Source organism: Branchiostoma belcheri, unplaced genomic scaffold (assembly GCF_001625305.1).
Source record: "Branchiostoma belcheri isolate BF01 breed outbred unplaced genomic scaffold, Haploidv18h27 scaffold79, whole genome shotgun sequence".
In the NCBI taxonomy this organism is placed as follows: Eukaryota; Metazoa; Chordata; class Leptocardii; order Amphioxiformes; family Branchiostomatidae; genus Branchiostoma; species Branchiostoma belcheri.
The window spans coordinates 561,082-584,585 of record NW_017804453.1 but is presented as its reverse complement, the minus strand read 5'-3'; the positions used below and the strand labels follow the sequence as shown (position 1 = coordinate 584,585).

The 23,504-nt window shown below is 39.8% G+C and overlaps 2 protein-coding genes across 2 annotated transcripts in view; both read right to left on the bottom strand.

Moving 5' to 3' along the window:
* Window positions 1–3,313: 3,313 nt before the first annotated feature.
* LOC109485885 (laminin subunit alpha-4-like) lies at window positions 3,314–7,652 on the bottom strand. The gene is made up of 9 exons (XM_019789558.1): window positions 7,548–7,652; window positions 6,700–7,019; window positions 6,391–6,529; window positions 5,855–6,200; window positions 5,392–5,548; window positions 4,791–4,921; window positions 4,509–4,602; window positions 4,031–4,159; window positions 3,314–3,571 (listed from the first exon to the last, which is right to left on the bottom strand). Exons 1-9 carry the CDS (start codon window positions 7,556–7,558, stop codon window positions 3,426–3,428), a joined length of 1,473 nt encoding a protein of 490 aa, XP_019645117.1. The 5' UTR covers window positions 7,559–7,652; the 3' UTR covers window positions 3,314–3,425.
* A 2,115-nt stretch (window positions 7,653–9,767) lies between these two features.
* LOC109485887 (laminin subunit alpha-5-like) overlaps window positions 9,768–23,504 on the bottom strand; it is a 54,082-nt gene continuing 40,345 nt past the window's right edge. The window contains 24 exon segments of the mRNA XM_019789560.1: window positions 9,768–9,954; window positions 10,266–10,411; window positions 10,680–10,826; window positions 11,241–11,370; window positions 11,858–12,006; window positions 13,343–13,459; window positions 13,681–13,840; window positions 14,011–14,150; window positions 14,305–14,464; window positions 14,779–14,915; window positions 15,253–15,405; window positions 15,899–16,065; window positions 17,224–17,307; window positions 17,816–17,908; window positions 18,317–18,553; window positions 18,717–18,818; window positions 19,172–19,285; window positions 19,484–19,586; window positions 19,912–20,047; window positions 21,925–22,082; window positions 22,349–22,465; window positions 22,748–22,938; window positions 23,146–23,331; window positions 23,482–23,504. The exon segment at window positions 23,482–23,504 is cut by the window's right edge and continues 89 nt beyond it. Coding sequence (XP_019645119.1) covers window positions 9,768–9,954; window positions 10,266–10,411; window positions 10,680–10,826; window positions 11,241–11,370; window positions 11,858–12,006; window positions 13,343–13,459; window positions 13,681–13,840; window positions 14,011–14,150; window positions 14,305–14,464; window positions 14,779–14,915; window positions 15,253–15,405; window positions 15,899–16,065; window positions 17,224–17,307; window positions 17,816–17,908; window positions 18,317–18,553; window positions 18,717–18,818; window positions 19,172–19,285; window positions 19,484–19,586; window positions 19,912–20,047; window positions 21,925–22,082; window positions 22,349–22,465; window positions 22,748–22,938; window positions 23,146–23,331; window positions 23,482–23,504 — 3,337 coding nt within the window.

The following is a 23,504-nucleotide window of genomic DNA, read 5'->3' as shown; positions in this document are numbered from 1 at the left end:
TACTTTTACCCACCTTTATTTATTTCACCTTGCATTTTTATACAGTTTATTGTACATGTATGACCAGTTTGTTCCTGTTGCTTTCACCTTACATTTCAGGTCTTGTTTTTACACCATGATTTGACTCTTGACAGAGTGCTATATCATCACACAGTATGGGGCATGATGGCAAACTTTTTTCAGAACTCATGCCTTCCTGAATGTAACCCTCTGGGAATGAGCTCAACTTATACAACCTGTCATCATTAGATGAAGGAAAGAAGTACCAGAGACTCTTCTCAGACATTAGTTTTACTGAGTTTGTGGGGATACTTAATTAGATACAATGTACACATACTTAATAATTTGTGGGGTCCAAACGTTAAGTATAATGGTGCAAATGTACGGATATCCTGTCCTGTCCAACTTGCCTCTTTTCAGAACTACTACCGGTAGTGTGAGAAATCTATCTATTCAAACTGAAAGCAGTGTGTACCAAAGGTAAAGTTACGATCATCTGTGATACAACAGGTGACTGTAACTTTTCCTTTAGAATTTCCTAAAGGACTCCTTTCTAAAAAGCATTACACCCCACTGTACGTTAAAACATAGTAATGTTGAAAATTGACATGTTAATGTACATGTTAGTGGATACAAATTTTGTTTGACACTTCCCTATGACTACTTCAGAAGCACCACTATAGTGTTGTGACTGGAACTGCACCTGTGATAAGGCGAGAGACAATATTCCTGCACTCTGGTGGGCGTGCCACCAGCGTGGGTCCTGCGGAAAAATGGATTGCAATGCTTACTTCAGGGAAGCATTCTGATTGGTCAGGAAGAGACGAAGCGATCTGATTGGTCAGTCTGCAGCATTTGTTAACCTTTTCCTAGTTGACTCTAGGAAATGATCCCAGTGCCATGTATTGAGACTACTTTTAGTGCCATGCACTTATACTGGGACGGAGGACTACATTAGTCGTTTCCGCTCCCTTATCTGTACTGTGTACATCTTTTGCATGTGAGTTGAATGTAGTAGAATGGATATTTCTGTATTCGAGACAGAGTGACTGTGAATATGAATGTTTCTATGATGTATCTAAAAGTGTAAAGTTTGTCCAGCATTTTTGCCCGGCAAATTGCGCTATCCCGAAGGAAGATTTTCTGTATATTGGACTGATTGTGTGATGCGTTCTGTGACGATGAAGTGCTAGCTGTGCACACTTTGGGTACCAAATCCTGTATAGAATTATATATTTAACCCTCTCAGAGTTGGGGCTGATTAGAATCAGCACATGGTACTGTGAGGGTTGAAAGACTTTGGGGATTATACATTTTGTCCAGAAAACATTCCATCCCCTAGAATAATTAAGGCCACACCTGCATAATTATGCAGAAAGCATTTAGCTAACTTGAAATGTTAGTATTGTACTTCTTAGTATTTTATGTTCAAAAGATACCCTGTAAAAAGGAAGGAAGTATATAGTGGTCAAACTAAGTTATACTGTAGTTTAGTGCATAGAGAATAATAGCTGGTATATATATTCCCTATTGTTTAATATTTATGGCCAATTTTCCCCCTATGTGCTTGTTTGACATGTTTTGTTCATCTTGTCTGTTCTGAGAGTATTGGATGGTATAACACAAACAGTATAGTTATGTGGGTGGTGATAAAGTCTTTGTATTTGAACAGGATTCTCAAAGCCTGACCCACCTTGTGAAGTTACAACAATCTTCTGCTTGTAGGGATTAGGCAACAAACACAGATACAAGTAGTTCACAAGTGTTGACTGAATGATGGAAAGAATTCTCAAAATCTCAATGTTGTGGAAGTGCTTCTCCAATGCCTCAGTTTGATTCATGTTGAATTGGGCAATGTTACAAGTTCTACACCATATGTTCATGTTGAATTCTGTTTATGTACTTAAATGTTGATTCAAGTTCCTGACTGCAACCACTGCAGACCACAACCCACACGTAGGATGTACCCTTGTGTATTAGGCAATTCTGGCTCATTTTGTGAATTCTAAGTGTGAATGTGGCGCTGTAAGATTATTGGCTTTGTACATTGTGCTGAAATCTATATTTTTGTATATTGTATATGAAACTTAAATCCATGGAAAAAACTGCAGCCGTCTCATTGGGTTGGTTCGTAACTTGAGAGATGCTGGAAATTTAACCATGTGGATGACAGGGCTTTTCGGTCAAGAAAAGTTGATAAGAAAATGTATTGTAACCCGTAAATGCCCTGAGCTGGTAGTTTTAGTAATCATAACCTTCACTGCCCCTACATTTTTATATACATGTCTATAACGTGGAAGCCAAAATCAGATGGTTTCCCGCTGGTTCCATTGTTGTGATGTGTCCTCCTCATGTTCTGTTGTTCCAAAGATAACCACAGATATATTCCTTCCCGCCAGTGTTACTTGATGCGTAAAAGTTATTGAAAATAAAATGTTGAAATTCAATGTATTTCCAGGAAACACTGCATTTGTTATTTTTGTTTCTTGCTTCATTTCTAAGATGGCAAGGTACACACACGCACACACATCCATACATGCCGAGATCACAAACTTTAATATCAGAAAACAGACATCTATGACTGTAGAGATTTTATTTGTAATGAATTTGATACAGTCTTCCTCTTTGAGCCACAGCAAATGTTGTCATTGTCGTTAACTAAACCCAAGGCATGATTACATACACATACATCACTCTAGATTACATGGACAATGATTGTTTCATTAGAATCATTACAGATGTTAGTAACAGTAGAATTTGTTAGTCTGTCAAAACTGGCAAATTCAAGAACCACACCCCCAAACACAACCATGAGTTTTTCTATTATCTTTACCCTTTACTAAATATTTAAACATTGTTAGTAATTGTCTATTATTGCACAATACTACAGGAAACAAAGACATAGATACACAATCTCTAACTTAAACCAAAATTTTACATCCTGTATAACTGATATATATACCTGTCTCATCCTTGAGTAACTTGTTTCCTAGTACTTTCGAGTCTGTTAAGAAAACATGCAAGTTGATCTATTGGAATGTGACATGGAAGACTCACTGCCACTAGTATTATAATGACAATGACAATGACATGAGATATTATAACTAAATGCATTATCTACATGCAATTGTAGTCAGATCATATATTCATTTCTAACTGATGCAGCAAGCAAAGCAGCAATGGTCCAAGACAATGCTCCAACATGGCATTATTTTGTACGATCAATTGGCTGCAAGATAATCAAAATTCCTATATTTCCAGATCCTCTTCCCTAACCTCTAGAACGTAACAGAACTTCCATTAAATACTTGTGTGGGTAGTGAACAGACAATTCAAAGTTTATTGATTTATGCAGTAATATTGGGACTGCTGTACATTATGTGAATTTCAGCTTCAACTACATGTATAGATCTTTAAAGGTCTTGTTAGTTGGTTGGGCAAGTGTCAATGATGACACCTCCAGAGAATCGTGCAGCTTTGCGGAAGTCCTGGCCGATGTCGTTGACCTTGACGTTGCGCATGCAGCCAACATACGTCTCCTTGACAACCAGTTCGTGTGTCTTCATGTCATCTGTAAGGGAAAGGGGATACTGTCAGAATTGGAACGTTTACAGGCAAATTTTTAACTCTAAATGATCTGATTCCAAATTCAGAGTAAGAACTAGAAGTAGTTTGAGCCAACTGCTTTGTATATCCTCATAGCTGATGTTAAAGATTTGAAGTACGGAGGATGGCAACATGCAAGTATGTCAACCTTTAAAGGATGTAAAAGCCTGCCTTGCCACTCACTCTGTCTTTGAAAAATGGTTATCTTTGAAATTAGTTGTACATGTAAATACATTCATTCGACTACTGAATGAAACATGAACACAGCAGTCCTATAAGACTTGCCATACAGCTCACTATTCTCCAAGCATCATCAAAGTGTAATTGGTGGAAGAAGGCCAATATGAATGAAAGCAATCTCAGACATGACTACCCTTGACCAACAGAAACCTCTGCTTGGGGAATGACAGCTTACTGTCCATACCTGGCACACCGCCCAGGTAGAGCGGGTCGTTTGTGTCAGTGCGGCTGTCACCGGCGTCGTCGTCACGTTTGGGTGGGAGGACGTCCTTCTCATCCACCTCCATCATCAGCACGTTCTTGGCTTTAGTCACTGTTGGAAAAACACAGCAGAAGGTATGTTTATCAGATATCAAACCTAAGGCCCCAGTCACATACATGTGTATGTGGTGTGATCATTGTACGATTCTGAGCTAAGGGCATATTTGGAATAATCATGCATGTGTCCTATACTGTACATTATCACTGCATTATTTCTGAACTAGCCTACTGTAATTAAATGATTGAATATTTTGGGGACTACATAATAAATTGATCTTTTACATGTAACAAGTCAGTCATAAAAAGCTTGATCTGGTAGGATTTATCCATTTACATGTATGATGAATACTATACAGTGTAATATTAAAATGAAACCTTGAATGTTCTCAAATGACACCTACCTTCAATCTTGTGCCATTGTCCATCACACAACTCATGTTTGTCCTTGGGCTGAATACTGAAGACACCCCCACCATTCTGGACATGAGCCACCACCTGAAACATCAACAAATCATCAGTACACCAGACACCTTTACAACTGTCAAACAATAACTTTTGTACATTGTCAAATAGTGTTAGGAATTTAGAGGAAAATATATGACATCACAGTAGGAATTATTTTAATGTTTTTTTTGCGTGTTACTCTATTGACTCTTTTAGAACAGAAGACAGTGGTGACTCACAGTTCCGTTGATGAGCTGTATGAGGAGGAAGTCTCCCCGCTGGCTCATGACAGCCATCAGCACACCTGAGGTGGTTCTGGGGCGGATCTCCATCGTCACCTCAATATCCATCCCCACCTGGAACTCCTCATCTACACATGGAAGTCAAAGAATACAGCAAGGGTCAGAGAACAAAATATGACAACAAAAAATGTAAGCCTTAGGGCAATGCTAGAGCACTTTGCTGGAGTGGTAAAAATAGACTTGGCCTGTCGCGAAAACGAATTTTATGCCTACCTCGCTGGGTCATTATAACTAACATAGACTAAGAGATTGTGAACCAACACAAAAAGTGTTAGGTGAAAATACCAACAGATTTTAATGTCTGGCATAAGCTTGGTGACATGCCTGCTAGCCACATGGAAATCAGGGCTTGGTGCTGATTGTAACTTGTTGCTGATTGTAACAAACTATCCATAATAGTGCTTCCTGCCAAATTGGGCCAAAATATCTTAGCCCCTCAGGTACATGTACAGTCTAAAATCCCCATTTTCTTAGGTATTAAGAAGTTAAAAAAGTAAATTTGTAACCAAAAAATGTTACTGGTTACTGCATCACTCACCTACAACAAGGAAGCCTCCATCAGCAGTGAAGAAAGTTCCCACCTCCCCACTCTGGTAACACACCCCTACACTGTATGAGCGTGTGGGCTCACCCCATGGCTGGTCGTTCATGCGCAGGTCTCGGATACAACCATCGAAACTACGTTTGGCAGCATCCTGGGCAGGGGACATCACAGTGAGTTTCATGTGGATTGTCAACATTCATGTGGCACAGTAAAAGGTTTTGGTGCAGTTTAAGCCCTAGTCATTGCTATACTGGCATCTTACATCCTTTTTTTTTAGGATAAGCATTACTTATGATACCTAAACTGCACACATGATATTAAGATATTTGCCTTAATGTTATGACATACCTATGTTCCAACATCCCTTTGTTCCTACATCGGGCTAGGACTCAGACCTCTTTCCTATATCATAGAATGTACCATTTCAACCAGGTAAGTCAGTGTATCTGACACTTACCGGAAGCTTCTTTGCCACATCCAATGATGGCAGACCTCCTACGTAGTAAGGCTCTGCTGCGTCAATGAAAGAAGAGTTTCCTGGTGATTGTCCCTCCTTCAGTAGCAGTCCGTCCACGGTCAGCGTACCCCGCTGCAGCTCGCGGGAGAACTCCACTCTGTGCCACTGCCCGTCATTAAACTTGGTGCGACTCTTGAGCTTGAGCTTCCCGGTGCCACAGTTGAACATGTAGATGAGGTTGCCGTTGGTTAGGAAGAGGGTGACAAAGTTGGCCTCTAGGTTATCAGCCATGAAGAAGAGAAGACCACTCTTGTCAAAGGTCTTGAACTCCATGGAAAATTTGTACCTGTGGAAACAAATAAATACAAAGTATTATATGGAGACCCAGACAGACCTTCCAACAGACAGAAAGATCACACTGGATATGGTTGATCAAAGTGCACCCCAAAATGTTGTAACACATACATGTAGTTGTGGATCTTGTCTCCTCAATTTTTTTTCCTTTTATGCATGCTTTCTAATGTTTCCTGACTTACCTGATCCTAAAGGAGTCAGGCAGCTTGTTGTACTCCATCCTGCTGACTGAGGTCACACCAAACTGGAAGGCCTCTGCAGCGTCACCCAGTTCAGGTCTCAGCTTGAGTGCACAGGATGGCTCAGGTGCCAGCTTTGGGCCTGGTGAAGAAAGATACTGAAATCATCTTTTGGTCTTTTCCTTTCAAACTTATTTTCTTTTAGTTTTGCAAGTAAAAAATTATATATTTCTATGAAGGTCCATTGCTCCTAAATTGGTTACAGTGTTATATGCAGGCAGCAGGTAGATGGTTACAAATATAGCTTCCAACCTTTAGTGACAGGCTTCTGTGTGGGTCTTTTCTCTGGCTGTTCTGTAGTTGGAGTTTTCTCTGCCCCTCCTGTAGATGGTGTGACAGCAGGAGTTTGCTTTCTCTCAGGAGCAGCAGTGGTGGTTTTTGCTGCAGTAGGAGAGGGAGCAGGTGCTGGTACTGTTGTCTTCACTGGTTCGTCTGTGTCTGTGTCAACAATGGCAGAGGGCCGCGGGCGAACAGTGGGCATCGGTGGTTCTTCCACAAAACATCCAGCCAGGGACACTTCATACAGCTCCAAGGCATTGGAGTAGTCTTCAATGTCAGTCACAATGCCTTCCCTATGGAGATAGGAGCACATTAGATATGCAGGGATATTTGACAAACTTGTAAAAGTAATATGGGCGCAGTCACATTTGCCATAGGATGTACAATTTTGATGTGGTAGTATCTTCAACCAGGCTGTGACAGAAACCAACTGACAAGAGGCATTTCAGACAGCTTTCTCTGTAACATGACTGCTGAATTTTGTACGTCCCGTGCATGCACTGCATGACTATCCCAAGAGTGCCCCCAGGTTGTGATTGTATGACGACCATGCGGCACATGTGACTGGGCCCTTATCAAGAATGGTTAAACTGTTTTCAGACATGGCAAACATTATTGTTTGTTAGTATGTTGCAGAATATGGCATTGCATGACAATAACCCATCACCTTTAACAACCCTGAGAAAGGAAACATGCATCAGACTCTGTCTCAAAGGCTAGGGTCTTCAACTTACAGAGGAAACAGAGAGAGAGAGTTGTAAGACCCAGCCTTTGGAACACAGCGGAAACAACACAAACAAGCAGAACCAGCCAAACGTTACCGTAAAAACATGGAAGTCCTTGTAAACAGATAGAGAAAAAAGCAGGTGAAGTGTTAATTAGCCTTCATAGTGAAAATCTGTTCATGAGCATACAATGCACGTGTATATTACATCACATTACGCAAAATATGCTATTGCCAGCAAAAGATGCAGTGGACAGGAAGGACTTGATCTTTCACTACAACAAAGCATAGATAAAGACTGTGTTTCCTTTAGTAGGGTTCCTAGAACAGGTCACCCCTATACTAAATGTAAATGAAGAATGTGTAACAAGAAGAAGTGAACAGTTTAAAGTGTTTTTCCATGCATGTGTTCATGCATATATGGTGAGTGTGCAGTCAGCAGGCAGGAGTCATGCATTAGTCCGTACACATGGCTTAACAACTCATGTAGCCAAGTTGACCACAGAAAAAATCCAATAAACTGAGCTGAAAAAACATAGATCAGTATAGTCATTACTGAATTGTTGGAGTTGAACAGTTTGACCTGGGTCATGTCAACTGAAGTAAGATCACGGTACACAGCAGAGACAGATGTACAGGATACAGAAAATGTCGTTTACTCAGAATACAGGAAGATCTTTGCCACTTGGCACAGGTAAAATCAAATGTCTAATTGTCGTCTTGTACGATCCCGTAAGTTGTAATGGCCTGGTAGCCTGGCTCATCCTTTTCCATAAACCCATTGTAATGAAATGTTACACTGATCAGCATTGCAATAATTATTATTTATTTGCCAGTCCATATTTGCTACATGCAAATTGTTGTTACTTTGGATTTGTTTCTGAAAAATGTTAATTGGTAACAAACATTGGTATCAAAAATGACCAAAAGAAGACAAACTCTAAGACAGTCAACTTGATATAGCCAAGTGGCAAGATCTTTACAGTATGTACATGTACATGTATTGCAAGCAATAGAATAAAGGACACAGTGACAAAAATTCTCAAGCCACATTGGAGGCAGTAAAATGTTAATGGTGGATTAAAGAAGGTTAAAATGTAGAAGCATCTTCAAGCTGCAATAGTGTGAAGTCAGTGATATTGTGTGTATAGTGAAGAATTAATGAGCTAGTGAGGAATTAGCATTGTTAGTGAAACAGAACCAAGCCTAACCACTGTAATGATATGATAGTTGTTGGGACTGGGGTTACTGGTTACATGTAGATCACACTAGTCTAAACCAAAGCTTACTTTTCCTCAGGCTGGGGTGCCGAGAGATATGAGCTGGGTCTGTCCGGCAGGGAAAGAGAAAAACAAAAACATAAACTGAATTATAAAAGGATAAAACCAACCTTCCCAATTATACTGCTCTCCTTAATGTTAAGTTCATTATGACCAGAAGAGAACAAAATTTGTGGGTGGGTTGTTTTAGATCTTTTCCTTTCTTTGCATTCAACGTGTTCAATCAAAATCTCTTGAATCTTGGACTTTAGAGAGCAGAGCAGTTGTATGGGAACATTGGCAAACATATTAGAACTAGTGCTGTACCTACTTGTAGTACAATTTCAGGTAAAATATGTTTTCAAAGTTGTGTTAACATGGACACATAAATGTTTAGTAATGAAATTATTACACATTAAGATGCTAGTCATGAAACCTATTAGGCACATTGTTTATGTACTGTAACAAATGATTATACTGATTATTCTATCTGTTACAAATTGATTACTTGTAAGTATGTTCCAAAACAGTTGACTGAGAATCAAATAATCTGTCAGTCCTTGGAAAATGATGAAGAAATTATTTTACCACATTATCTCTAGTCTAGTCCATTTTGTCTTCTAAACCTATAATATCAGGTAAAACAATCAGTCATTCAACCCCATCCCTGGTGGAGTTCAAATCTCCAGTTGACAGTGATGTTGCAATAAAGGAGTTCACCTGAAAAGCAACCACACAAAATAACATCTTTGCCTGTTGTTGAAAAACTTTTTTTTTTCATTCCACTCTTCCAATCTCTGCATCAAACTTTTAGATACATACAATGGGAAAAAACATAGATACAACTATACAACTGTACACATCAAACATGTATTCATATTGACAAGCAAGATACAGTGTCTCATTCTCCCTGCAGAGTTTCTGTTTATGATGGTCTCGTCACAGTTTACATTGTGACATAAAAATTGATATCAAAACCTTTAATTTATACCCTTTAGCCACACAGCTAGTCTAACAGCTCAAAAGTCCATCAGACTGACCAGGAGTGTCCAGTCACCCTACCTGTTCAGTGCCACGTCACTGATGCAGCCCTCAAACCCTTCAGTAGAAGCGACTACCCCTGTCCTGATGCGTGTGGTGATGGGCACGCCGCCAAAGTAGATGGGTCTGGGAGTCAGCAGCTCCCTGAAGCTGGCATCCACACGCTTCTCATCACGATCCTCGTTATCCACAATCAGCGTGAGCCTAATGAGGAGACAATTAGGAACGGTGACATACTTCACCTGAAATGTGTTCATTCTCTTAATTGACATTTTTACAACTCATTACCACCAGGTATGGAGCTTTATATTAATAACCTCGTCATTTTGTAACACGGTTCAAGTTATCCCGCAGATATTTCTGAGGCATTTCATTTTTAAATAAAACAAATGTTGAAATGCCTTTGATATGATGTATGTTTGATAATACATGCAAGTAACACACATAATTCTTGAAGGTACAGACATGTATATGTATGACCTATACAATAAATGGACATGAAGAGCCTCCCATACTTGACTCCATCTTTCCTGATCCAGACATTGTGGTCACGGCTGTCATTGTAGCTCTTCTCCCTGCTGCGGACCTCGACATAGCTACTCTGGGACTTCACACTCATGATCACACCCCCGTCCTTCAGGGAGATGGACAGGGCCTGGCTCTGCACAGAGAATATAAGTTAGTAGCTGTAAGTATTGAAATGTTTGTGGTTATTTTATTTCTTTTATTGCAAATTCTTGGAGATATGCATTTCCAAGGTATTAGTACTAAACTATATAATTGTTTCAACTGGTACCCTGTTACTGCAAAATCAATAAGTTGCAAATATGTGTGCTGTACATTAGAATTGTTTCAACTGCAAATGTGAAAAACTTCAGTGTCAGGTAAATGCATTCTACATTTGTACCTACAGCACAGTTGGACCTTACCTGATCTTCATTGGCTGTGAACATGATGAGTCCCTCTGGCTTGACTGTTCGGAATGTCAGGATCATCTCGATGTTGCGGTACTCCTCGTCAGTGAACATGGGCATGGACAGGTACGACTCCGCACGGAAGGAGGCCACTCTTGTCACCTGGAGGATTACAGAACATGTAAGATGCAGTACCTGGCTTCTTTGTGTCCACCTTCAGTAAACCATCTGTCAGTAGTCCAGTTTGTTGAATACATGTAGACACTTACTAAAGGATATTGTCCATTTCAGAAATTCTGTTAGCTTCTCTCAATTAGATCATAATCAAACATCAGAACATTTCAAACATATGTCATGATTGCTGTATCAATGTACCATATCAGTTAACAGCCATACTGGTAACAAATATTTATGTTCTTGTCAGTGCAGGAAAGGAAAATGGCTTAAATCACCTTTGTTCATGAAATTTAATACCAACAGCTGTTCTACATTAATCTAAGTGCCTGCTCCAATCTCCTATAAGGTACAGAGCATATCCAAAGTCTTTGTAGTCTAATTATCTCATGTCAAACTTACAGTTGTCGGGCAGCCAGCCGTGATGCCCTTCTGTAGTGCCCTGCTGCCATAAAAGGTCTGTATGCGTCGTGTAATGGAGAAGTCCTGCATGCAGCCCTTAAGCCCTTCACTTATCACCTTGCCTTGGACCCTGCAGACAGGAGGTGGGCAGTGGTTAAATATTTGCATCATCAAGAGCAACAACAAGGCTAGCATTCATTTGCCATTTTTAAGTATGCACCACAATTCAGCTGGTGCAAAAGTCAATGATGTTTTCAGGACCAATGAGCTAGAGTAGTCACATATTATATTGTTCCTTTTTCTCTAGCTTCCTCTTTATGTTACTTACAAGTAGCCTTCAGGAAAGAATCTAGAATTGTACCATAATACATCCACACATAGCGGGGACAAGGGACCCTTGTTTTAGCACCAAGGACATTGCCAGTTACACCATTGACAGCCATATAGATAAATCAACAAGTAGTTTCTAACAATTATCTGACAAGTATGTTATATCCATTGTAAATACTGTTGTGCCTTTGAACACAACCAAATGATATAATTTTTTAACACATTAACGTGTGCATTTCTTATTGAAAATGCATGTCTTACTATGACATAGCCTGCCTGTGACTTACATGTCAGGCAGGTCTCCACTGTGTCCACCGATGAACATCCTGTCACCGATGTATGGCCGTGCTCCACTGCCGGGTACAGTACCTTCAGCCACCGGCTCAGCCTGGATCTTAAGCTGGGCCATGTTGTAGTTATCAAACCTCACTGTTATCTGGTGGGGAAAACAGAATAAGTCACAAAGACTGGAGTGAAACAGTGGAAAATTTGGGTGAATCTAATTTTTTGGGTCGGAAATCATAGTTCAAACCTGCTTCTGAAAAACATCAAGGCTGAGATAACTCAAGTACAATGTATTCCCTATCCTTTCCAGTGGGTTCTCAGATATCTCAGTAAGATATGTTCGGCAGCAAGCAATAACACAGCTTCCCCTGTCCATGGTGCTGAAGTTCTGGTGCTGACAAACAAGTCAACTGAAAACAGGTCTAAAAGAGACAATGGAAATGTGCGTTTCACAGACGCAACTTTTGATTGCTAAGGTAGAAAGTGTGGTCACATTTGTTGTACATTTGTACTTCATCATACAATTTTGACGCCGTAGAATTTTCAAGAAGGTTGTGACAGATCCAACTGCTGACAAGGATATAAGACAGCTTTTTCCATTACAAGACTGCTGAATTTTGCACATGCACTAATATCCTAGGAATGCCCACTACACAGTGAGCAAGCCCTTAGGCCACACCAATTTAATTTCTTGGTTAACGGATTAGCCGCTTCATTTTTTTCTGATTTGCAAATAAAAAAGAAAAATCCAGAATCAACTGCAAAATGCTCATATTTTGCCCTGAACAGTTTTAAAAAAGACCTTTTCATCCTAGTTGTTACAGTTATTCCATCTTTCAATGCAATGGAATCATTGAAAGTTCAAAATTCATTGTTTAAATTTTGAACCAACCTGGTGTGTTGACTTCATGGCTCCTATCGTACCATTTTGGGCCATAATACTATGCCTAGGCCTATTTTTATTTTTTATTGCCCGCCCGCTCCATTATTTCTCTAGAAAAATCCGTTAACCAAGAAATTAAATTGGTGTGGCCTTAGCAGGAGAAAGAACATTTGCAAGGAGAAAGAGGATATACATACCCTGACCCAGGACTGTGGAGAAGGGCACATGCATGAAAGATGGGTGAATGTGAGAATGGAGAAGAGAAGAATGACAGCAAAAAAGGATTGCAGCATATGACATATGACAGTCAAGTATAGTATGTATTTACAGCAGTGCACAGAAGATGTATGAAATGTAAAGATGAGCAGCAGTTGAAAGGTAAGATGGCAGTGGCTAATATAAGATAGCATATGATTGAAAGAGACAGCTGTAGAAGTTTGAATGGAAATGTACAGCCTACATGAATGTCACTGAAAGTATGTATGATCAAGGTGTAGTCCAGCATGTATCAAATGTTTGTATAAGAATAAATATTTTATAAAGGATTATTCATCAATGTCCTGCTCTAGAAAATCAGAGTATGCCCTCTACAGGGATATGATACCTTGTGTGCGTTGCCATTGTTGTACTTGGTCTTAGACTTAAGGACCAGGTTGCCTTCTCCAAAATCTGCTTGCATCACGATGTATCCATCCTTGATCTCAATGGAAACATACGCAGTCTGAAAACATGGGACATCTGGTTAGTTACCAGCTAGCTACTATGATCATATATGATTTCAAAAATTGGAACAAATTAAAATAGGTAAATCTTATATACTGGGATATTGGATATATGTTTAACATGTTGCCCCCCATGTTTATAATCAACTTAATGATGAACACGAACAGGTCAAGACATATGTTGACCATTTATCTGTTATCAGATCACAGACCAACTTACAGGGCCACTGGCAAAGAAGAGCAGGGCATTGTCAGCAACAGTCTTCAACTTGAAGTCCACCCACGATGTGGACTTTTCCAAAAGAATCTTCTTGGGGATGTTGGCATAGCCCTCCCCATCAAAGTAGAAGGAGTTGTGTGTGTTCTCAGTCAGCACATCCCTAGAGAAAGCATTGAACATGACAAATTAAGTTCTTCATAATCCATTCTTCAGGTGCATTCTTTGATACATTAATAAATCCAACAGTTCTCACATGATATTTTAAGTTGTATATGACATAGAATCACTGCAAATGTGAATTAAAACAGTAGATTTAGACCAGCTGCTCACCTGTTCATACATGGCTTGTCGTCCCCTTCAACATCCACATTCTCAGCAGACAGGAAGTTCCACAGCCCTACTGGCTCGGAGTCGAAGCTCACACTCTCCACACATCCATCCATGTGTCTGTTCTTTATTATGGGTGGAGACTGGACAAAAAACAGCAACAAACCATTGTCAGCTGAGCACATGCAACAATGTCACTGGCTTATTGTGCTTTATGATAATGTACAAATTCTATCATGTAATTTTGTAAACAGAGCCTATGAAAATGCAAAACCTGAACATGAAATAGAGAATAACCTTAAATCCATCAGGCAAGCCTCCTATGTAGAAGACAGACTGAGGGTTAAGATCCAACACGGTGTAATCTCCAGTCGCCTCCCCAACCACCAGCTCATCTTCTGTCAGACTGGTCTTTGGGTTGATGTACTCCAGGTAAATCTCACCCTCACGGCCAACTCTGGCATGGGACAAGATGGAAAATGGAGAAAGAAATTATTGTGCCAGCAGTTTGGTAGATCCTGAGACATAACTACAGGTCTATAACTGTCATGCACCAATACTATAACATGTGCACAGCTCTAGATGTTCAATATGGCAAGAGTTTTAACACTTTGTAAGTTTCATGACTTTCTACCATCCTTTTTAGTGCTACCATCCATTTTACAGAATCAGATATGTTGGTACATATCAATGTCAAGATTTTTTTTGGGCTTACTGGTAATAGTTTAGCCCCTAACCCAAAAACAAAAGGCAGTAATAATTTGTCCTCACCTCCTGATGTTGATCTTGGTCCACTGGTTGGTGTTGATGGTTGTTGTGGTGGAGACCATCCCATCATCTCCTCCCAGGTTAAAGTAGAAATACAGCTGGCCTTTCACTGTCTCCAGAGCTATGAAGTCCTTATTGGGCTACATCAGAAACAGTACATTGAAGATATCATACCTCCATCTCAGATATCATACCTCATCAACTTTCTGTCCATGAAGTGCCTAGCAAAACAAAACCTCTGTACAAGGAGGGAAGGATACTGATATTGTTTGTTCAGACCATTTGGTACCAGTCATACCAGTGAAATGCAGAGATATCAAAGGATAATATTCTTTCCCTTTCTGCTGTAGTATACCACAGTATCATCACAGACAGACTCTCACTGTAGAAGATTTGAACCATCACTCTCAGTATAGAGGGTGAATTAGACTTTAGTTTACCGCAAATGAGATAAGATAATGATGAAAATGTTCATACCTGTTGCTTGTTGCCCATGTAGAATATGAAGTTGTCTTCAGCCTCTGTCTTCACAAACAAGGTCAAGTCCAGGAAGGTGGCAGCTGTCTTGATCTCAGCTGGAGGCTTCAGCAGCACAGACGACTTCCTGTTGAACTTCATTGGCACCATGATCTAGGGGGTAAGATTATGATAATGTGTGATATTATTTTTGTTTTGGTTACTTTATTCAAAAACATGTCCATTTTCATCATCGTGAATTTATTTTGCTTTCACCAATTGCAGTTGTTCTGCAGCGAGAAATAACACAGCTTCTCTGTCCATGGTGCTGAAGTCCTGGTGCTGACAAACAAGTCAACGGAAACAGGTCTACTGACTTTTAGCTGGGGTTGGTAAGTGAAGCACTTGTCATCCTTAGTTTTTAGACATAGAGGTCATGGTTGAGGACAAAGGAGAGGCAGCACATGCCAGGTGGAAGCGGGAAGTGTATGGAGGAATTCAGGAAGTGGTTGAATACCACAGTAAATCACTGTTCCCACACATGCAATAAAGCCCAAAACACTTCCCGAAGGACTGTGAACTTGAATGTCACAAAAAGCCAAAATACTTCCCAGAAGTATGGAATCTCTGATGTCTTGTTTGAAAGGTAATGAAATGGGGAGCTTACCCTGTTAGCCTGGTCCTTGGCCTGTGCCACCTGGCGCTTCAGGTTGGTTATGTTCCTTTTCATCTCCTCCCATCGCTGCTGGACGGAGGTGTGTAGACTCTTCAGCTCTTCAGCCAGGGGGGTGATCTGTTCCATTAGCCCACTGCCCTCCCTGGACAGGCGTTTCACTGTGCAGTATCACAGGGCAGAGATCTGTTTAGGTTCTGATTCTGTTAGCCAGGGTCCCAACAACGCTTTAACTTGAAGCTTAATTTAGAAGGACCAAATTAAGGAAGGCAATAAGTAAAGAAAATTGTCCACATTCCTACATGGGGAGAAAATATGTTCCCCTACAAATTACAGAAAATTAGAAAAGCTTGCCTATACCTATCATATGAAAAAGGGGCATACAGGTTCTCATTTACTGTTTTCAAGTCAGCCCTCAGACTAGACAAAGACTTATGATTCTGAGAACACCTAGTCTTAGTGTCCATTTTCACATAGCGATAACTGCAGTCACAAAGCAATCATTCAACTTATTTTACTGTAAGCAACTCATTACTACCATTCCAGTAAATGTCTTGAGCATTCAGATCATGTACATGTAAGTATGTAGCTAGTAATCAGATTGCAGTACATGCATCAACTGTAATGATGTAGGATAACAAATAATCACAGAGTTACATAAAAAAGACTTGTTATGATTAAGGGTCACATTCCTTTGTAAAAGCTTAAGGCAGCAACCATATAGAAACACCACAAGGTTAGAAATACATTGTAACACCACACAAACACCCTCTTAGCCTTTGTGCATTCAGTTTTCATTCAACAAAACATAAAGTATCAGCACCTTTGCACTACAAAACAAACAAAATCATAAACAGTGCAGCTTAAACATGTAGCATGAGTCATGTCCAATAAAAATCCCAGGCAATGTCAGATAGCAACCGTCCTGTAACAAGATGCAACCATGTTTATCATTCCATGTTAGAAACATTGTTAGCAGAGCACAAATGTAACAGGCAACAACTGCGTCTCGTATACATATACTAACATAGCACAGCACCTGAGACATTCCCCAAGACATTCTTACGGTCATTCTTCTGGTCCTGTTAGCAGAATAACAAAGGAGGAACATCCAAAGATGCACCACTGACAAGGGTCAAAAAGTTAAAGGTCACAGGTCATAGCAGTCATGAGTCCTGGATGCAAAGATTAACCACGTAGGTCAACTGAAAATGTCCACCGTTAGTTATCGCAGCCGGACAAGACAGCAGGTTAAGGACAAAAAAACGATCCCTTCCTTGGAGCTGGGTTTGCCACCTTACATCCTTGCACCAACATACCAATGGACTCAGCATCCTGGATATCAAAGTTGGCCTGTATAACGTTGTCTTCCATGTTTTCCACATCATCCTCCAGATCATCAACTACACAGCAAACGATGACCACAAAGGTACAATACAAGTTGTTCTTGTTTAGTCATGTTGTTTTACAGTTGTAATATATTAGTGTTACTAGTGTATGGTTTACTGAGGAACTACATGTAAATCAATTCAAGGAACCTTCATGCTTGGAGACTTTGACTTCACTTCACTAGAGGAGAAAAACAAGCCTGCAATCAAGCATTCCAAAAAATACAATGCATAGTCTTGGGAATCTACTGCAGACTTCTTGTATGTCATTATAATTTTCTGAATGAGAACCAAGCCCACCAATCCATAAGTACATGAGTACACAAACCACACAACTAACATAGGGGAATTGTCACAATCCTCTACATTATTGGTAAGACAAGTTTTGCAGGCAACAATTCATTGGATACTTTGTTACCTCATGAAAGGAACATTGAAACAAACAAGTATAGAAGAGCTGTAAGTTAGACTTTAATGTATGCCAAAATTTTGCTGAACAGTTTGTTGAAACTTTGGTACTTACGTGATTTCTCAGCATTGTTCAGGTTGGGCTCCATGTCTACACTGTCCTTCTGCATTCTGTTGACAACCTCTTCCATTTTGTCCAGTGTCAGACCTATCAATAAAATTTTATTTCAAACTTCTATGAAAACTTTTTAAATTTTGAATAGTAGTATCATGGATATTATCATCGGATCCCGCATTTAAGACATTTTTGGACCTCTAAGTGCTGTGTTTGGTAGTATCTGTCAAATGCTACACGAAGTACAGCGTTTCTGAGAGCATCATCACTTCCATGCACTTAATTGTCACGAAGAATATCCCTTCAAATACTAAATAAAGGTATCTCTTCCAAAATAAGCATTAGTATGTGTAAAAATTGCTCACATTCAGAAAGGACACATTCAGAAGTTGCTGAACCTTTACCTTCTCCTTGCTGTCTGATAAAAAACCCAATTAGCCAATAGAAAAAGTGGTAACCAAATGGCTACTTGGTCCTCTGAATGTTAAATAGAGCACCTACCTTGGCCTCCTGTCTCATTTTCCTCTTCATCCTCAGCAAGTTCTGCTCCTTTAAATTCATCATCAACATCTCTTGGCTTCCTGTGATTCTTCTTGCCTCTGCGGCCCTTCCTACCCCTACCCCTTTTGCGATTTCCCCTCCTTCTCTTCTTCTTTTCATTCTCTTCTCCATCGTCCTCCTCATCCTTCACTCCATCTTTAGGGATATTACTAGGGTCATCACCAGAGGGCTCAGCATCTACAAAAGGAGGAAAATTTATGAAAACTCAAAATAAACCACAAAATCGCAAATATTTGATGGACATTTAACCACTCTCTTATTGGTTGAACTGTCAGTTGTCTAATGCCATGATTGGTTGAACTGGTAATTGTGTTAGACAGTCAGGATTGGTCTATCCTACCTGGACCTGCAATCTTTGCCACTTCCTCCAAGACTATATCAGCTTTCTCCACTGCCTCCTTAGTCTTCCTTTCTGCATCCTCCAGATCTGTATCCATGTCCCCTACAGTAGACACAGCTATGTTTTAACTGGTTATTACATTGTAAGTGCTCCACTGTGACATGCAAAGCAAATCTTTTAACATGCATTGGTTCAAATATATGTAGTACTGTGTGCCAGAGCTTCCAAACATTGTACTGGTCTCCAATTGACTTCTGCCTCAATGAAGTGATCTGCAGACACCTGGTCATCAGTCCAAGATTGGAATAGATATATTCTATACTGTATTATTTTTGTCACATAAGCTATCTTCATCTCTACTGGTTTTAGTTGTTTGAATGTAAGCATGCAAGTTTTCATTATCCATCTTCAGATTCCTGCCTTGATCTCATGAGGAAGTAGTCTGGTCTGCTTACCCCTCTCCAGTGCAGACTGTCCCTCCTTGAGAGCAGAGAATGTCATCTGTGCTACTTCCAGGCCCATCCCTGATTCATTCACTCCTTCCTTGCGCCTTCCCATTTCGATCAAGTCTGAAGAGAAAAGCAGAAATGCTTACAGGTACAAGTGCTCTATTATGACAGGATGCTGTTTTTAATTCTAAGTGCTGCAGTCACTTAAATTCAATGCACACACCAAAATGTTCCTCATCTGTACTTATCCTTACAGCAAATTGGCAACTTAAGTGTTCGCTGGTAGGAATTTAAGAAAAACTTGGTATATATCCTCACATTCCTCCGCAATATCTCTCATCTCAGTGGAGTTCCCCAGAATGTGTTGGCTGATGCCATGCAGGGTTGATGCTTTGTCAGGGAGATTCTCATCATCAACTTGCTGCAGTCATATAAACAACAAGCAAACATGCATTAAACACAACATACTAGTCAACAGCCAAGCACACGGCAGAACTACATTTTATTGTATGAATTTTGTGCAGGCCTCATTTCTTTATTCTGATCTTCTTTAATACACAACACATTTTGGCAGCCTGATATTACAAATACATGTACCCAAACATGATCTATTGATAACTACAACAGGCTCCTGAAATGTGATGCTTTAAATGATAGATTGTGTAAATTGTTAAATATCAGATTCTCCTTGACACTGATTCCTGTCTGTTGCTTGGTAAGGAGATTCAACTTGTAGTTGAACCCACCTTTTTGGCATCAGTGGCCCGTTCCTTGGCTTCTGTAGCATTCCCCAGTGCATTGGTGAACCAGTCGACAATGTTACCGTAGGCATTCACAGCCAGGGACGCATTCTCAGCTTGAGACTTGGACCTGGAAAGGAGGCTGTAATGCAGGGCAAAATTAGTGACAATCGCATAACAGTTTATCATTTCATAATTATGTCACAGACACTGTAGTAGTAATTTATACCTTTAGTATCTTTTAATAATAATGTGTTGCATTGCTATGTAGTCCTTGGAACCTGTCTGTCCTTATTTGTTACTACTTTATCATAATATCATATTATAGCTAATAACTTTTGGCTGATACAGTCTAGAATGAAAAATCAAAATTCATCTTTTTGCTGGTTAAGTATTATGACATTGTGCATTTGTGGTTAAGTGTCAAATACCTAAATTCCTAATAGAAATGTGTGCAAATTCAGGACACTAATAATCATGACAAGGTTGTTAAGTGCTGAAATTAGAGAAACATGTTATGAGTCTTTTATATGGTCTTATATAGTCTTTTAGTACTTTGAATGCAGAACATTATCATATTGAAGATGATACATGCTTTTTAATTTACAAACTTATTGTATGCATGAAATATGTATTACATGCCAGAAAGAAATATGCTTCTTATTGATTACAGTTATTCAGTCTTAAATTTAATGTTACAAATCACCAAATATATGCATGCCTGAAAGAAACATACATGTTATTGATTTTAGTTCTTCAGTCTCAAATTTCATGTTAGTGAGTTACATTTCATATTATTTGTCATATATTTTCAAGGACAATGAAGATAGGGAGAAGAGAGGCAGAGTGAGAAACAGAGATAACACATTATGTTTTTGCACAGAAAGTTGTAGGATTGTTGCTGTAGTGAGTGATAGTCAAGATGGTTGGGGGTTACGATGGAAATGCTGATGATTTGACCAAGATCTTACAAACATGTGATGCCAGCTGTCATGAAAAACGCTGTAACATCATATTTTTCTGTTATTCAAAGCAGCTTGTTGAACACTCTATGACTATAGGAAGAATTAGATAACATGAATTTTGAATCACATAAAATTAGGTATCAGCCACCAAAAGTCTTCTATATCGAAACACATGACAGCAATGATCATGAATGGTCATCATGTACAAATGTAATAGCTATTCCTTTGTTCTAAACACTATCGATTGTTTATGAAGCTGAAGTCAGGGATTTTTCATTGAAAGATGAAGTAATAATATTTGACTGATTGGTGATAATGTTAGAATTTGAAGTTACTTCAACAGGTGTACATCCTGCACAAGACAGACTGTCATCACATGTTTGATAGATCAGGGTGGTCCATCTCCTTTCCAGCCTTACCTTTACAGTCAGCTTCCCTCCCCGGGAGGGAGAGCCAACCAGACCGGGACAGAGAGCAGAGAGAGCAGGGGTGCACAGCCAGCAAACAGCAACACCAGGTACAAACACAACAAAACAAGTCAGGCTAGACAAACCTGATAGATGCTAATTGTATTGACTCAGAGGTCTATATCAACATTTTTCATTGAAATCTAATAGTCATGACAGAATTAGACTTTAGTTGTTACTCAGGGCTTAGCTCATCATCAGGGATTTCTGGTATTATATATTGTAAGGAACCCTTACAGCTTGGTAAATACAGATAAATATTTGTGTTTGAATTTTGATTACAAAAATCTATCTACATTAAATTTTACGTACAGTACTGGAAACAAGACAGGGACACAAGACATGCAACACAGTGCTAGAAGAAAGCATGCAACCTGTCAAAGATAAAAGGTTACCAGCTTGGTACAGTTATCCTTTTTTACCAAAATGTTGATTGTATATATACATGTACATGTAACAGGAAAAATGACCCCACTGCTGTAAAAATGCTGAATTTTTCAAAACAATATACCAAGCAGATTTTCTGCTAGCCTCATTCAGCCACAAATTCAGTGTTCAACAAAAGCATGATATTAGATATCAATTACCCTTCCAGCATGAGGACCCTGTCATCCAAGGTAGAGATGTACTCCTCAGCGGCCTGCACCTTCTTAGTCAGTTCAGGCTGCTGTTTAGTCATCTCAGACGTCTTGGTCTGCAGACTTGTTTTAGCTCCGTCCAGCTGAGCATCACGTCTGGCAATTTCCTTGGGAATGAAAAACATTTGCTGGTTAACCTTACATGACAACAAGCATACAAGTAAAAAAGACATTTCTGAATAAGGACCAACTGGTCAATATGACAACTTCAAAGTTTCCCATCTATATTGACCACTAGTTCACATACATAGACCAGAATGATATTCTTCGTGTCCTGAGTAATCTTGACAGCAGTTTTGACATCAGGTTTGACAGCATATTATGATACAGGTACATATTGGATATATTAGATAGTGTTACACATTTAACATACCTTGAGTTTGGCCTTAATTTCATCTCTCTGCTTGTTGGCCTGGTCCCTGAGGTTCATTCCTGCTCCAAGTATCTCATCAATGGTCATCTTAAGTTTGTGCAGCTCATCATATTCATCCTAAGTAGAAGGAGACATTAGAGGATCATTCCTTGCAGCTGGCTTTGAAAGAACTTAACCCAGTATACAACATGTAGATGCCTCACATTCTATGGGACTCTGATGTTTTTTACACTTCTGAATCAATATTCTATTTACTTGATTGTCCTTCTGACATTCCAAGAAAATTGACAAAGAAAAATCAGTAGGAATGAGAGATTCAGAAAAGACCTCAAATGTGGTCAATGAGAAATCCACGCCTATCTGTGCAATACAAGTTATTTTCTAGGAACAGCAACACACCTCATAAGGTGGTGGTGTATTTCTGGCATTGAGAACAGCAGCCTCTGAGATGAGCCAGTTGGTGTCAAAGATGGCCGACTGCACATCATCACCGATCTTCTGCAGGAAGGAGTCCACCTTGTCCCTGACCTTACGAGCCTGGTCCTCCCTCTGTCCCACCAGAGCCAGGAATCGAGCACGCAGCTTCAGGTCTGTGGGAGGGACAGCAGGATGTGTGATTTGAGGTCATGAATGGTTTGGTGAGCATGTCTGATCATCGTCACAACATCCAGAGATTTAGATTGCAAGTGCATCTATTACCTCTGTGGACGTAGAAGGCCTGCAACCAAAAACAGAGCATCCCAATAGTATGTATAACCTGTGTCAGAAGCATTACATAAAGGTCAGTTTTGTCATACCAGCATTTGCATTTCTTTGCTCATCCTCTGCTGCCTTCTTGCGAGTGTCGATGTTGGCCTGCATGTCGTCTCTGTACTTGGTCAGGTTGTCCAGGATCTCCTGAGCCTCGGCAATGGCAGCCTCAGGGTCAACAATCGAACCATTCTCTGCTCGCTCCTTAATCTTCTTCAGCTCTTCCACAGCAGCTGCAACAAAGAACAAAGGAATTAAACTCCAAACATGTGTTAAGGTACAATTACAAGACAACGTACCTGTTGAGATAGACTCAATCAGTTGAGCAACCTTCTTCAATTGACTCCTCTCAGTATCCTGTACCATTCTGGTGAAGTTGGGGCCATTTCTTTCAGTTCTTCAAGTG